The 16150-nt window shown below is 36.5% G+C and overlaps 1 protein-coding gene across 1 annotated transcript in view; it reads right to left on the reverse strand.

Moving 5' to 3' along the window:
* Positions 1-6403: 6403 nt before the first annotated feature.
* Positions 6404-16150, reverse strand: part of PYROXD2 (pyridine nucleotide-disulphide oxidoreductase domain 2) — a 38449-nt gene continuing 28702 nt past the window's right edge. Inside the window, exons 15-16 of the mRNA XM_072424831.1 lie at positions 15642-15762; positions 6404-6558 (exon numbers count right to left, since the gene is read on the reverse strand). Coding sequence (XP_072280932.1) covers positions 6485-6558; positions 15642-15762 — 195 coding nt within the window. The 3' untranslated portion in view covers positions 6404-6484. The remainder of the gene's footprint in view (positions 6559-15641; positions 15763-16150) is intronic.

The raw sequence follows: 16150 nt of genomic DNA on the forward strand, positions 1-16150 counted from the left end.
TCAAACACCTGGTAATAAAGGATTTTGAAAGCTTTTGTGGGGATAAAGTACAAACAAGTGACATGTTTGCACTTCCTTTACCCTTTCTTGCATTAGCTTACATGCTTTTAATATTGCAGGTCCTGGGGCTGCCATTCTGGTCCTGACATCTGTATCTAGCAAGTCATTGTCAACGAGAAAGCATGTATGTAAAGAGATTGCTTGTTGCAGGTCAGTGACTCACATGCTTGTAAAGCTGTCATCCTAATGGTACCCCCAGGTTACTAGCTACCAGGTTTTCTATTATCATAGATTTATTTTAAGTGTTTTTTTATGTATCATGAATGCTGTAAATTTGAATGAGAATGTTAGCACCTGCTTTTTCCTTCTGTTATCTTGCATATTACCCAGAGATTCCAAAGGCATAGGGGAAATAAAGGAGTGGGGAGGGGGGGGGGTCTCATGTAAATACTGCATTTAAATAAGAAATCAGTTCCCTCCATTGTACCATAAAAAAATAAGCGCACTGACCATAATAAAGGTGCATGGTCAACTTTTCACAAACTTTATAGTGGAAGTTGTGTTTATATAATGTATCATGTTATATAATAAAACAGGACAAAGTTAGGCTGGGCTACTGCAAAAAAAAAAAAAGAAAAAAAAATTGGCAGGGGCATACATGCAAAAGCTAGAACACAGGATTTGGTGGGTGTTACTTTTCCTGTTGTGTAAAAACGAATATATACAAGTGTTCAGTTTACACTTAGGGCTTAATATAAAGTTTATGGTGTGTTGGGAGGGGAGGGGTTGCTAAAGTAAAGGTATATCTGGGTAAATAATGTACAGATATATTTTTTTAAAGACATTTAGGTTGAAAGTTAAAGGAGGACTCCAGCCAAAAATAACAAGATAAGGGTGTATAGCATAGATAAGTATGTATCACATTTGTTTGTGAGCGATAATAATAAGGTTTGTGAGCTAATTGAAAAGTTTTGCTGCAATAAGAAACATCATTTCAAAGATCTATTTGAAAGTACTTTTGATAGCCATTGTTTTTAAACCTTCATTTAGATCTTACCCCAACCTCTAACTGGATAATGAAGGAAAAGTTATCTTCTATCAGCATTCCTCTTGTTAGTATATAAACTGATTGGTTCTTTAAAGGTGTTCCTTCCACTCAGACACATAAGGCTAACTTTATAGGGACTTTTTGTGGATATCAGGTACCCACATTGAATTTAAAAATATATTTCATGCTATACTGTATTAATAATATGGTGCTGTGCCATTCACATCTGCCTCAAATTCAACTTTAAGGGTTTGGGTGGGTGAGGATTGCATCAGTTTGGCAGCACAGGCATACTTACTTACTTGAGCAACAGGGTAGAACTAACAGACCAAGTTAATGTAAGTATTTTAGTATTCATAGCATATAATCCTAAAGCTGTGAGATTTTATCTTAGATTTGATCCATATGATCTTAGACCTTTGAGAAGCTATTTAAATCTCTGACATAATGGCCCTGATTTATGAAAGCTCTCCAAGGCTGGAGAGAATACACTTTCAGAAGTGACCTGGGTGATCCAGAAAACATGAAATGAATTTTTAAAAATCATTTTCTATTTGTTAGCAAATGTTTTGAATCCTGGACCAGATCCATTACAGGTTTGCTGGATCACCCAGTTCACTTCTGAAAGTGTATTCTCTCCAGCCTTGGAGAGCTTTCATACATCAGGGTCTATGTTGAAACTACTTATGAGTTATCTTATAATTTTTGATGTAATACTAGAGCTCTTAAATATTGCAGTTTACCATTTTATCTTAGATTTCTTTTAAAACTATGTCTGAAGTTAACACTAAAATTCAAACTTCTAACCCACAATTTTGCCATAAGCAAGATTGTACTAGTGAAACACAAGGAAAATGGAGTAGCACGCTCCATAAGATTGTTGCAGAATTGTTACCGGAGTGCAGCACTATGGATGATTTGTTAAAATGGAATACAAGCTGTACCCACATCCGGAAGCCCCTCTTTATCTATCTTTTCTTCTTTTTTTAAGTTATCTACTTACCTTTTACTGCAATTTACTAGCCAGTCATTTTTCTTTCCCAGTGGTGAAGGATGGGAATTGTTTGGACTTATAATGATGTGTGAGTGCCTCCCAGACCTGAAGTACAATGGTCCCAAACTGCATGATGTTATAATATAGAGCACTATGTGCCCTGCATGCATTACCAACAGACTAGAGTGAAGGAAAATAAAACTAAATGCCTGTTGTATGCATAAAAAAACTGGTGGCACTGGACAGCTGGGGAGAACAGTGGATAAGGTGAGCACAGCTCAGGCACAATTTTTTTTACAGGTTGGCGGATGAACAAAAACAAAATGGTAATTAGAGTTCTTCTTTAGGAACCTTTGCATTGGGGTCTTGGATGTTACCTATTCGGACGCCATCTGGCTGAAGTTTGTATATTCAGTTTCTATTTGTGTGGTTTTCCACCTCAAGCCCAAAAACATAACAACATACTTTGCACAGAACTTTTGCTGTTGGCTTTTGTCCCACTGCAGGCTTTGCTTTCTGCAAAAGTTTGCTTTGCATTCCTGTAAAAGTTTATGGGACTGTTCCAACTCATTTAAATTTCAAACTCATTATTCATAAACAAGCATTTTGATACATTTCCATTGATTTTAGTAGAAAACACATTTGCTGTGTATGAAGTCTAAAGTAATAATTTCCTGTGAGAAAAGTAAAGGCTGTCAATGCTGACTTTCCCTTCTGCAAATGCTAGTTGTCCGGCTTGCATGCCTTTCACAGAAGCAGGTCAGACTGACAGCCTCCATGTTTATCTATTCACAGACCAAATCCATCAAATGCCTTCCTTACATTAGAGGACAATAGACTCTCTAGTTTGGGGCAAACTCTTTTTAATTATATGTATCACATCAGATTGACTCCTCTTGCCTTGGTTAGCTAGAATCATTCCTCACCAACACATTGGTTTCCTATTGTTTTATTACTTGTTTAATTTTATGTTCTTATAAAACATAATTGAAATAAAAATGATATATATACGTAACATCATTTCTGCAGAGATCATCTCATTAAGAACTTGTAAGTGTATGCCATCAGTTTCTGGATTTGTATCATTTATTTTGTTTACCCACCTAAGGACCATGTTGATTAATGTCACACTAATTTTCTCATACTGTACAGAAGCAACACAGAAGCAATGTTCTTTAGTAGACACAGAGCTAAAAAAAATAGCCATGTGTATATCTGAGAAAAAAATCATATTAAAGAGCCTGCAAGTACAGCAAAATACTGGCTGTTCTGCTATAAATGCACTTCCAATTTGGACCTAAATAGCAATATTTGGTTTCTGCCCTATCCACTTGAATTTCATTAGAATTCCTCCCTCATTCCTAATCCTCACAACATACTAGGGGGAAATATTTTGTAGCCTAAAGCTGGGTACACATGTGCAATAATTGTCATTAGAAAAGGAACGACTAACGATTATGCACAACTAATTTGAACGATCGTATTGTGCACAATTCTGTACATGCTATACCATACAATTGTTCAAATATAATCCACCAATAATGTACACACGCTAGATACGATCGTTTGAATGATGCAGGAAGTGACATGTAAAGGAGAAAGTATACTGCAGAAACATCCACGATCACTGAACGACCATACACACAAAAGATTGCGAACAATCATCGCTCAATCAGATCCACCGGGACAGCCGTTGGTTTCCAGCGACAATCCTCGTTCATCGTCATTGTGCACTTTTTTTGTTAATAAATTTTGGACAAACAGTCATTAGTCGTTCATTTCCAACGATAATTATTGCACGTGTGTACGCAGCTTAACGTAAAAGCTGGGGGGGGGGCTGATTATACTGTTTAGTAAACAGTATAAATTGATGGGGAGGTGGGCGAATGGAGGGGATAGCGGCTCTTTACGGCAGTAGATTTGATATAATATAAAATCATTTGTTTAGGTCACTAAAATCAACGTACTTCAAACAAGATATAAGATACAAAGTATCTTATACATTTCCCCACCTACCCTTTCAATTTATACATATTTCAGGGCTCGACAACCATTAAGTAGCAAAATTCAATTTAGGGATTGGATTTCTTTCTTATTCTGTTTTCCTGTTTAGTAAACAGGACAGGTCATAATTTGTGACAAGATCAGCTATTTACAGAATTCAGACACAAGTGAATGAGTCAAACAACTAACCCCACTTCCTTTCTTTGCCAATCCCTCTATCAAAAGTTGGATATAGTAACAGTGTGCCTAAATGGAAAAAACCACAGCTTAGTTTTATTTGCAAGTAAATGCAAAATTTGTTGCCCTTCTAACCATGGCCAGAATAGAATAGAAATGCATAAATAAACATAAGGTTTAATAACCACAAAACTTTACTATATATATATATATATATATATATAAACATTTAAATTCAAGTGGTAATACAGCCGACATTCAAAAATCCTGCCTTCAATAATTGTTTTCCAGCATGGATTTTGGAGCGTATTTTCAAATTTACACTGTTTTCTGGAGGCGCTGTTTATGTTTTGATGGCGCTGTATTCCAGAATAAGCCATTATAGGTCTTGCTTTTCCTCCATAAAATGAAGCTGTTCCTGTTGTTGAGGATACTGTCAGTCATGAAGATGATCATCCTGATACCCTATCTGCTATTAGCTATTAGAATAGCTTCTATTCATGGGTACAGTAATAATTAAAATTCACTACAATAGAGACACTATTTTGTTTAGTTGAACTAAAATTTTGTAAAACTGTTTTATTTAGTTGGTGAACATTAAAACTAAATTTGATTTTCCTTTAGTGTTGTTTCATTTTAAAATATACAGCATATATAACCTTCAAAAATCCGGAATTTTCGAAAATCTGGCACACCTTCTGGTCCGGAGGTTGCCGGATTTGTGAACCTGTACTGTGTGTATGTATATATATATATATATATATATATATGAATGACATATATACAGTACAGGTTCAAAAATATATATATTGCCACTTGAATTTTAATGTTTTATGTTTATTTCAGTGTGTCAAAGCCCACATTTATTATTTAAAAAATGGAAAACAATAGCAGTCCGTATGGTTTATACACCTGCAAGTTTTTCTTCTTCTAAAGGTGTCCAAAAATAGATGTGTTGAAATCTGTGAAAAAACATAACTAAACCAAATACGGAAGTAATATATACTCTGACTTTACACTTCTTTATTAACAAACCTCAGGCATAAATGAGTTTATTTACTAAAGGTGTAACAACTGTTTACGTAGCAAAGTGATGTAAGGTAATAGCTTAGATTAGTAAGCCAGGTAAATACTGTGTGTTCACTTTTAGTTCTTAATCAGGTGCCAAGGCAAAAAAAAACAAAACAGTTTTGCTTGAGCATGATTAAATAAATGAAATGTTATTTTCAATTCATGGTTTAGGTAGGAAATGATATACAGTGAGAGGATAGTGTGAGCCTCACCTAAAGAGAGAATGTATCAAACATGGATAAATTAGGCAATGCCTTCCTCCCCTTTCTTTGCAACCCTCAGTGCTTTAAATTTCGAAAACTTGTGCTCGGGCAGCTATTTATTGTAGAACGAAATGGGATGTCCCATGTGGAAAAGAATTCTTACCTGCCTGGTTGCTTGTTGGAGCTGTCAAAATCTATGGGCAAAGTGCAGCATGTCTCTTTAAAATAAAAAAGTGGCCCAGTTATTCTCCTACATTTTCTGACAAAATTTGGCAGCTGTATACCTCAGGTACTTAGGATGTATTAAATATGTATCTAGTTCTTGGCGCATTTTAATTTTTTTTTTTCACTTTATTTTCACCTGGTGACTCTGCTACCAACACACTTTATGCCTTAGGGTGACATTGCTCACTCGCTCATTTTTTTAGAACAACACAACCATGACCAGCTGCTGATTCACAAGCTATTTGATGTAAACCGGCAATGGTGAACGTCCCCACTGTCATGCAAACAGGCATAGCATAGGATACAAGAGGGTGACAATATTGTTCAGAATTCACAAGCAATGCGAAAGCATTAATGACCCAGAATAATTTTACTGGCAGCAACAACTGGTAGTTGTGAGACTTTAGGACAAGTCTAAGGGAAAACTGTAAATAGAGATGCAATTGTAATTAGGGGCTGTAGCACATATTTTGTAAAGGGAGGGCAACAGTTACATTTTGTGGCCCCTTGAAGATGATGTTTTAATCACTCCTAATTTGAGTTTGATATATGTGCAATTCACTTGTATTAGGTAGTGATCACCTTACATTTATGGTTCATCCCTTTAATAGAGCAAATAAGCCTTGGAAAAAAAATGATGGTGGGTGCATTAAACATTATATAATAAAAACACACAACAGACAAATAAAAATAGTTTCTTTATATTGAAATTTAGGAAATAAAATGCTTTAAATTTCAGGTAAAGGTGACTTATAAACTTAATTAACTTGTTCGCTTTAGGTCTTTCATAGCGACTAAAGCTGCGTTGCGTCCTGATGCTCCCATGACACCTCCTCCTAAAATGCAAAGAAAAATATTAGATGAGTGCAATAGAGCAAAAAAAAAAAAAAAAAAAAGCTACATCCCAAGATAGCATAATATATCAACACAAGACAGTTCAGAAACCACACAAAGGACATAAATCATAATGCAAGTGAAAGTGCAGTATAATTTCCTACAAATTTTAATAATCAACTTCATATAAAATACTAATATTACTAAAACATGTATACCTTGTATGTATGTATACATGTATAAATATATATATATTTATATATATGGGGTACAAGTTATAAGTATGGTGGTGCCAGTCCAGGAGTGAATGTGTTCAGAGCCGCCTGTTAAAATGTTGGGAATTTGCAGTCACTGGTCCCTCTGCTTATAGTGTCGGGTCAGGTCCATCATTTTTTACCTCTGCAGCCTTGTTGGCACACATCTTGGACGGGATGCTGTCATTAGTCATTCACAATGACTATAAATGCATGGGAGTTCCCAACAGTGGTCACTTTGATATATAGGTATAGGTTTGACTATACCCCCCTTGCTACCAATACACTGATTTTGTTTTTGTCTGATATCATCTTACGTTCTTACCACCATCATCTTACCTTCTAAGCTATTCCTAGCTTACCTAAGCTTACATCATTATACTTTGCACCCACTCTTGTATATCCTCTGCAACATTATAGAGTGTGGTGAGATTCACATATTCCAATATTCTTTTATATGTCACAGACTAATTTCAATATTGTGTCCCCATGACTCTCTATCAGTTTGCTGTGTTCCTTGGTTGCCTTTGCCCGCCTTTGCCCTTTGAACCTAAGAACCATACACCCTGATATTATTGTTGTATGTATGTATGTATGTCAGTGTCTATCAGTGTTTGCTCTCTTATCAAAGTAGTTACTATCTTTGCATGTCTTAATGATATATGTTACAATAACCATAGGTTATATAAGCCTCCATCACTTCTGACAACATAGCGGTATATAGCTGCAAAACATAATAACTAAGGCTAGGTACACACGTGTAATTGGCTCAGGGCCGATATTGAACGAGAATCTTGCACGTGTACAGAGTTCGTCGTTCATCGTCTGAACGACCATCCTGGCGGATCCACGGACGATGGACCACGAACAATCGTAATGGAAGTGAAAGGTGAGAGCACAGCAGCATACGTTCAATGCTGGAAATTCTGGATTTTATTTTTCCCTTTCCGTTACTGTCCTTGTTTATCCATGAGCGTGTGTGAACCCAGCTATGCAGTCATATAAAAACTGGTTATGTACTCCAAACAGCTGATTAAAAAAAATTGGTTGCATAATCTGACTACTCATATGCTTTTCTTTTAATTTTAATGGCCAGAATGCTAAAAGCAATTCAAAGTGATCTAAACCCATTAATTAAATGCCCATGCAAGCTTTAGAAAGTTGTAATTACAAATGTTATTTTAAAACTCCTGTTTATTTAGGCTTCTGAAGGTCATATTGGAAATACTTCTTGTTAAAAGAACGCGCGGCCCAATTTCAAAAACGTTTGTGTTGTCACCCTATCACATGCCTGATGGAAATCACAAAAGCAATGGTGTCATCGCACAATGCAAAGGAGTGGTCCATCATTGTCTCTAAAGCTGTTCCACAGCCAATTCTGGAGTGAGTACATGAAGACAGTAAGAGACTAAAAAAGGCTGCAAGAGATAAGAAGCTGCTGGTATTTTATGAAGACAATAAATGTGGCATTTGCCTATGAATCACAGTGGTTTAAGAAACAAAATGGGGATTAGATGAGCTTCAAAATATGAATTTAACAGAAGCATATATTGCAGAGACATTGTCTAAACTTGTAGTTTCTGAATTAAAAATAAAATAAAGCTAATTTACACAGCAGCAGCTGTTAACTGGTTAGGTTTACTTCTCTTTACATTACAAAGCATATGAAGTCTGGATTCTTTAGCACAGCGGTGGCCAACCTTTTCCGCGGACCACTAAAATCACCGGCTCCCGACTGTGCATGTGCGGGGAGCCGGGTGTCACTCAAAGGGAGAGAAACCTCCCCCAGACTGACGTCCTTATGACATAACCTGCATCAGATCCTGCAATGGAAGAGTCGGCAGGTTGTGTGCAGGGACACAGCCCGCACACCTCCCCGAGCCTGAGAACTGCTCAGGGTAGATGGTCTGCGGCTCTGGCCGGTGCATCCCCCCAGCGAGGTCCTTCTCCTGACCCTGCTCGGGGATGCACTGACCAGAGCCACAGACCCCCAAAATTTTCTTGCAGACCACCAGTTGGCGACCGCTGCTTTAGCATTTGTTTGTATGTACAATATTTAATGAGTCAGTGGCAACTAAGATTTGTTAAATGTTGCAGCTTGGCAATATGCATTAGATTTGTGTGCAGGAGAAATCTCAGGGATCATCATTTGCAGTTTTTAAAACAAAAATCATCAATTATCATTTAGTCTGGTTACAGTGGCATATATTCCTCTTTCATAGCTTTGTGTTCAGGCCCCTAATTTTCAAAAGGCAATAACTAAGTCACCACAGCAGTCCAAACTAGTTTGTTTAACTACTAAGGACAAGTCTCATGTCAATAGAAAATGCTGATGTTCACCCTGTGAAATAAAGTTTACTATAACTTGCTGGTACTGTTGGCACTTGAGAAGTTACACATTGAGGGGACAGACAATAGAAATAGGTCTATTCATTCCTGGCTTAACTAGAAAAAAAATATATTGTCTCAAGCTGGAGTTCCACTTTAAAATGACTGACAATGATTTATCATAAGAGCCTCATATTTTGTCTTGCTAAAACACTGTGTATTATGGGAAGCGGTTTCACTGTTTTTTCACGGTCTACAGACCACAGCAAGCTAGGATGTCTGAAAGATTTACATAACCATTTATTTAGGTAATATGGTAACATTTTCCCTCTCAAAGTGAGCCTGTACTAAAATGTTAATATATATGATCGTGTTGAGATGGATAATAATAAAAACAGTTTATCTACAGTCTAACATTCTTACTTTTTCTGTAACAAATGCTGGACACAAAAACAAACAACTAGAAGACTGGACTAGATTTGGTGATATAATCTTGATTGAAGAAGTAGACCAGTCAATGGTAAAGACGTAGCTAATATGTAAACATTTTGGTGATATGATCTAGGTTGAAGCAGAAGATCAGCTAATGCTGAACACATGATCTGATGCCTAGACATTTGGTGATACGATCTTGGTTGAAAAGGAAGATCGGACATTCTTGAACAAATGACCTGATGACTAGACATTGGAGGATATGATCTTGGTTGAAGAGGAAAATGAGCCACTTCTGAACACATGATCTGATGCTTAGGCATTTGGTGATATGATTTAGGTTGAAGAGGAGAATAAGTTATTGCATATTGATCACATCACATATATTAGAAATATATGTGATGTGATCATGGTCAAAGAGGAGGATCAGCCATTTCTAAACTAGTGGCCTGATGTCTACATGTGTATTAGGTGGGATCATGGTTAAAAAGGATAAATTAGCTATTGCTGAACACATAGCTAGACATTTAATGATGTGATCTAGGATAAAAAGGAAGATCAGCTATTTCTGAAGAAATGGCCTCATGCCTGGATATTCGGTGATATGCTTTAGCTTGAAGAGGAAGCTCAGTTATTCCTGATCACATGACCTGATGCCTAGACATTTGGTAAAATGTTCTTGGTCTTAGAGGATCATCAACCATTGCATAACCTAAGACCTGATATCTATACAATCATGTGAAGGAATCTTGGTTGAGGATGAAGCTCAGCTATTGCTAAACACATGATCTGATGCCTTAACATTTGGTTAGATGATCATTGTTGAAGTGGATGATCACCAATTGCTAAACATGTGACCTGATGTGTCTAGACATTTATGTGACGGGATCTTTGTTGAAGGTTACCTATTGCTGGAAATTTAGATGATACCTAGATATTTGGTGATAGGATCTTGGTTGAAGAATAAAAACAAGCCATTGCTGAACACGTGACCTCATACGTAGACATTTTTGTGATATGATCTAATTTGAAGAGGAAGATCAACTAATTCTGAACTCATGATATGATGTGATATTGGATGAAGAGAAGGATCACCAGTTACGGAACACATGACCCGATGTCTAGGCATTTATATGATGAGATCTTGGTTGAAGAGAAAGATTTGCTATTGCTGAACACATAGCTAACACATAGCATTGGAGATGTATAAGTATCTGAGGGGGTTCAGCCCTAGTAGGCAAGGTGCATCGCTACTTAACTTTTATGATTTCTTTTGTAAATTAGAGTTCTTCTTCAGTATAGTTTTTCATTACAATCATTTATTTATTGGGAGGGATGGATTTTATAAACAAGGAAAGGGGCTACAATCTAAGTGTAACATCAGAAGGAAATTACATTTGGGTAACTTCTAAGCAGATGTTTTCTATGACATTTGCTTTGAGTGATATGCTTGTATACTAAAAATGCACAGGATGTTTTCATTGCTGTTTTTTTTAAATAAAACTTTTAACATCATCATACAGATAATAAAACTGACAGGACCATAACATTAAGAGCCAAAAAATGTTACATTTGTCGCATGGCATGTTTATTGCTAATATTAAAAATTATGCTGCTATACAATTACAAACACTTATAGGTTGTCTTCAGCTTAGATCATTGCTGCATGTTGAAAGAAGCTTCAAACAGCAGTATATTAAGGAAGGGGGATCTCCAGAACCTAAACCACTTAAGACAGCTTAAAAAACCTATTTAAACAGATTCTAATGTTTTTCAAAAAATGACTTAGTTTGCATTCATTTGCACATTAATATCAATGCCACATGCAACAGATGTTCCTACTTTTTAATTTGTATTTATTGAAAGCCTAGTTCCAGTCAAAACAATTTATTCTTCCATGCCAGATCACTTAATTAGGTCACAGGACCTCTGTACACAGTCTAGGTTTGCACACATTCACAATTGTTTGTCAGTGACAGTAACTACCTAGTGTGTACATGGCTTTAGGCTAGGATCTGAGAAAAAAATATGTATTTTGCTCTCTTTTCTTATTTTATATATAGGTAAAGTACTGATATTTTTAAAACATACTAGGCAATGTCTAAAGTTTACCAATGCTAAATTATAAAAACATAATTCTTCCAGGTAGCACTGGGTTCCTGATGGAATTCTTTGCTTAAATGGCAATTTTTTACCTGTAACATATTCGACAGTCTTTTCAATTACTTGCTGAAAGGATTATCATATTTGAATATTAGACATCATATATATCGGTGATTTTATTTTTTTTTCTATAGAGGGTGAAACGTAAAGCTGCGTACACTTGCAATTTTTGTCGTTGGAAAGTATCTTACACGATCCTTTCCAACGACAAGGGACTACCCGATGCATGAACGGTGCTGTACATACAGCACCGTTCATGCTCTATGGAGAGGGGAGGGGGAGAGCGACGGAGCGGCACCCTGCTGCGCGCTCTCCCCCTTCCCTTTCATTAGGATCGGTCGTCGTCCATCGTCCGTGGATCCGGCAGGTCGGTCGTTCGGACGATGGACGACACCGACTGTACACACGGCAGATTTTCGCCCGATATTTGGCCGATGCCGATTATCGTAGCTTAACTTATCACAGGGAGGAAATCTGAAACAGAAATTTAGTTGAGACATCTCAGTTCCAATAAGTGGGAATGTAAAAAAAAAAAGCTTTCTCCTCAACCAAGATGAATGTAAAGAATGTAAAAGAAAAAGAAAAAAAGAATGTAAAGGAACAGAGACATTATTTGGGTTGATTGAAAGTTTTTTTTTTAACATCTTATATGTAATACTCAGATTAAAATATTCATTAAAACAAAATCCAGGCCATTTATGCTTTAAAACAAAAGGGAGACCAAAAAAAATCGTCATAATAATTTATTAGCTGCCCATATATTCGTAACAATTCATACCAGAAATACACTTTCCTGCCGTAAACTGTTTTTTTTTTTATCTCATAATAAAATTTGTGCAATGCATAATGCAACAGCATGAAGAAATATGCCACTATTTCCCAACTGTGTCCTGCTGGAGTATCACTAAAAAGGGAAATGAACTGTCATTGCTGAGGTACCATTTATTAGTTACAGCTTTCAGTATCTAAATGATACGTGTAGCTAATAATGTATGTACTTTGCACTGTTCCACATCTACAAGTAAATGTCATTGTAATGTTACAAAACTTTGGCTCTCCTAGCCCTTTTTATCTAATCATCCTCAGACCTAGTAAAACAGATGGAGGCTGGAAGGGATACGCTTTTATCAGTAAAGTGATCCAGCAAACCTGGAATGGATTTCTTCAAAGTCATTTGTAATTTGCTAGCAAATGTTTTGAATCCTAGACCAGATCAATTCCAGGTTTGCTGGATCACCAAGCTTCACTGATGAAAGTGTATCCTCTCCAGCGTTGGAGAGCTTTTATAAATCAGACCCATTGTATTTGTACATTTATTTAATAATAAGGTCCAAAAACCATACTAAACTATACTGTAGATAATTTAAACATGCAGTATCTGCATGTAAACTGCACATCCATGGCAGTAATAAATAAAATGTAATTGCCATACACAAGGCCTAACTGAAATCATCATCTTTAAAACAGTTTTACTTTTGTTCACTTCATATAATAAACAATAAAAGGAGAAAATTGACAGAAATATGTTACCAGATAGGGTCTAAAATCAGCCAAAACCAACATTCAGTATATCAGCTTAAATCATTCATGCAATCAGCATTCTTGCTTGTTGCCATGTAAACACATATTTTTCTTTCTTCGATAAAAATAACACAGGAAATGTTAACTGTTTCACAAGACTAAGCTTTTACAAAGTCATCAGGATAGTAATGCATTAGAAGCAGAATTAGAAAAAAAAGTGTAGGTCAGAAGAAATAACTTCAATATAAGCATACGTATACAAATCTGAATGGTGGTTTCCCACAGTTAAATATCGTTTGCCCATCACCTGTTTATAGAAAAGTTAATGGCATTTCTTGTCTGGGAGGTGCTATTCCTTAGAAATACTTAGCATGGCTCACAGAGTCCTAAACAGACCAATCGAGCCAGGCACGAAGTGGCCCAAGTTCAATAGGTTTAACAGATGGTAAATGCCAAACCTAAATCCAATTGACTTTTTTTTTTTTTTTTTATATGTAAAGCGCAGGGCAATGGATATGTGTACATGGAAAGGATATGTATTCTTTAAATTACAATGTCAGCTAGTGGGGGAGTCTTTACTGCTGTGTGCCCAATAGGTAGACTTTCCTTCACTTCGTAAAATTGGAAAAAGCTAACAAAACGGTTTTTAGCTCCAGCAGAAAGATTTGCATTTACAGAAGACCAGAACGCATGGATACAGAAAAATAGTAAAAACATAAGGTGCAAAAGGTGCAAACATCCTTCTCCATTAGGAGGGGCAATGCCTTCATCCTAAGGAATGCACTATACCATGTCAATCTTTATAGAATATGAATGTTATTTGAAGATTTCAGGGGATCTAGCATGTTTAAGGCACTGTGTTCCTATCATCACAATTGGGATGAACTGTGAAACAAATAAAAACTTGAAGTGAAAGGAGAAAAGCTAACATTGAAAAATCAACGAATAAATTTACATTTCTAAGTAGGATTTATGGGAGGCTTAAGCTACCTACCTACATACATTAGATGATCCCTGCCTGAGATAATGTTCATGCTCATCTCGAGGGAAAAAATCTGACGTGTCCCGTGGTCCCTCAATGTTGTTCACCAGTCCGCCATATCGAATTGACGAAAGACCAATGAGAAATGACCACTGTAACATCTTATAGAGGGGAAAACAGCTGGGTGCCGCTCGCTCATCCTCCCACCCACCCCCTCCCCATTTAACAGAACCGTGCTATGCACAGCGCTTCTTCATCCATCTATCACTGGAAAGGATCATGAAAGATGGTTACCAGCGACAATCATCTGACATCTGTATGAGGCTTTACAACTGAACAGCAAACAGTAGTCAGCTTAGCCAGAAGGGCATCCATACAACAGGAGGGAGTAAAGTGCTTGCATTTATTTTGTTTGACATGTATATCCATGTAGGATTGCTGTGATGTCTCAACATTGTCAAGTTAGCAGCCTACTCTTTCTACTATAGACAGACGGAAAGTAGCTCATTTGCCAAGCAAGTAAAGTAAAAATAAATTGCATTCTGAAAGTACATATGATTGTGCAGCTATAACAACCTGAAAGCATAACTGTCTTTAATCCTATCCATTACAAGCCTGCCACTTGTATACTGCAGCTAAATCATAATTCTAAATATGTGCTACTGCTTATATATAAACCCAATAAATGCTGATTACAAAAGGCGAAACAACTGTAAAATTAGGTTGATTAATGAGTTTTACTTAACAAATTTCATGTCTGTTCCACTGTGCCACCTAGCAAACTGCACAACAGTAATAGCTCTGAAAAGTGTGGCCCCTGCTGTAATCTATGGAATACCAGAAAGGTAGAAATGTATAATATTAAAATTACCTCAGGCCTACCACGGCTGATATCTTTCAAAAATGTAAGGTGTCTGGTGCCAACTAGTGTGCAGCAAGTAAAGTTTAAACTCTTAAACTGCATTATTGTCTCAGGTTAGTCACACAGACATTTCAGAAACATATAGGAACATTGTCACAGATTGACAACTAGTATTTTAAAGCAGGGTAATCAGTGTTGCTTCATACAATTTTTTAAGTACACAATGTAAGTGTAATCCCATTATGTGACCAGAATTGTCACACTGGTTCAGGACAACCAAAGACCTGCATTTCATCCAAGCCAAAAGAAAACACAGCAAGCAGTTGATATTCTTCTTCATTTAAACAGAACTAGTATCCAAAATTTAATGCTTTAATACAATTCCATTTACTGGAAATTTGCAGTTGAAGGTTGTAAATTTTGAGTTTACAAATAACACAGGCCAAACTGGTTTGGCCAGCATGGGTTTCATACAAATCTAATGCTACTCTGTTTTGTTCACCACTTTTATTGTTTCAGCTCAGATCATAAATAATATCTTACCTGGATGTGATCCACTGCCGCACAAGTAAAGCCCTTGTATAGGTGATCTGTAATTTGAAAACCCAGGTCCAGGCCGTGCAAAGTATAACTGATCCAGGGACATACTTCCATGAAAAATATTCTGTGAATAAAGAAATGTGAGACCAAATATCATTGCCAAGCTAGAAACAACATTGTTTTTTATGATTATTATGAAATTAGTTTCAGGTTAGGGTTTTGCAAATGTGCAGGTACTCTTAGTTACCAATCTGCATTTACCTTTAGTAAACGTGTACAGATAATAAGCGAGTGTTCTATTTGCCATCAGACACTGCTGCTGGTTGGGCTCACAGCTTTTATTTGCAAAAACGATTGAACAGATAAATGCAACCTACTGCAAGCAGTTTCTATTTACATTGTTTAATCATTTAAAAGAGTTGGTAAGTTGCCTTCATCTGTTCTTTTAAAATCTGATTAAAAGTGGTTTGAAATGCCTGAAAAGAATAGGAGCTGTTACAACAAAGCCTGAC

Source organism: Pyxicephalus adspersus, chromosome 10 (assembly GCF_032062135.1).
Source record: "Pyxicephalus adspersus chromosome 10, UCB_Pads_2.0, whole genome shotgun sequence".
Classification (NCBI taxonomy): Eukaryota; Metazoa; Chordata; class Amphibia; order Anura; family Pyxicephalidae; genus Pyxicephalus; species Pyxicephalus adspersus.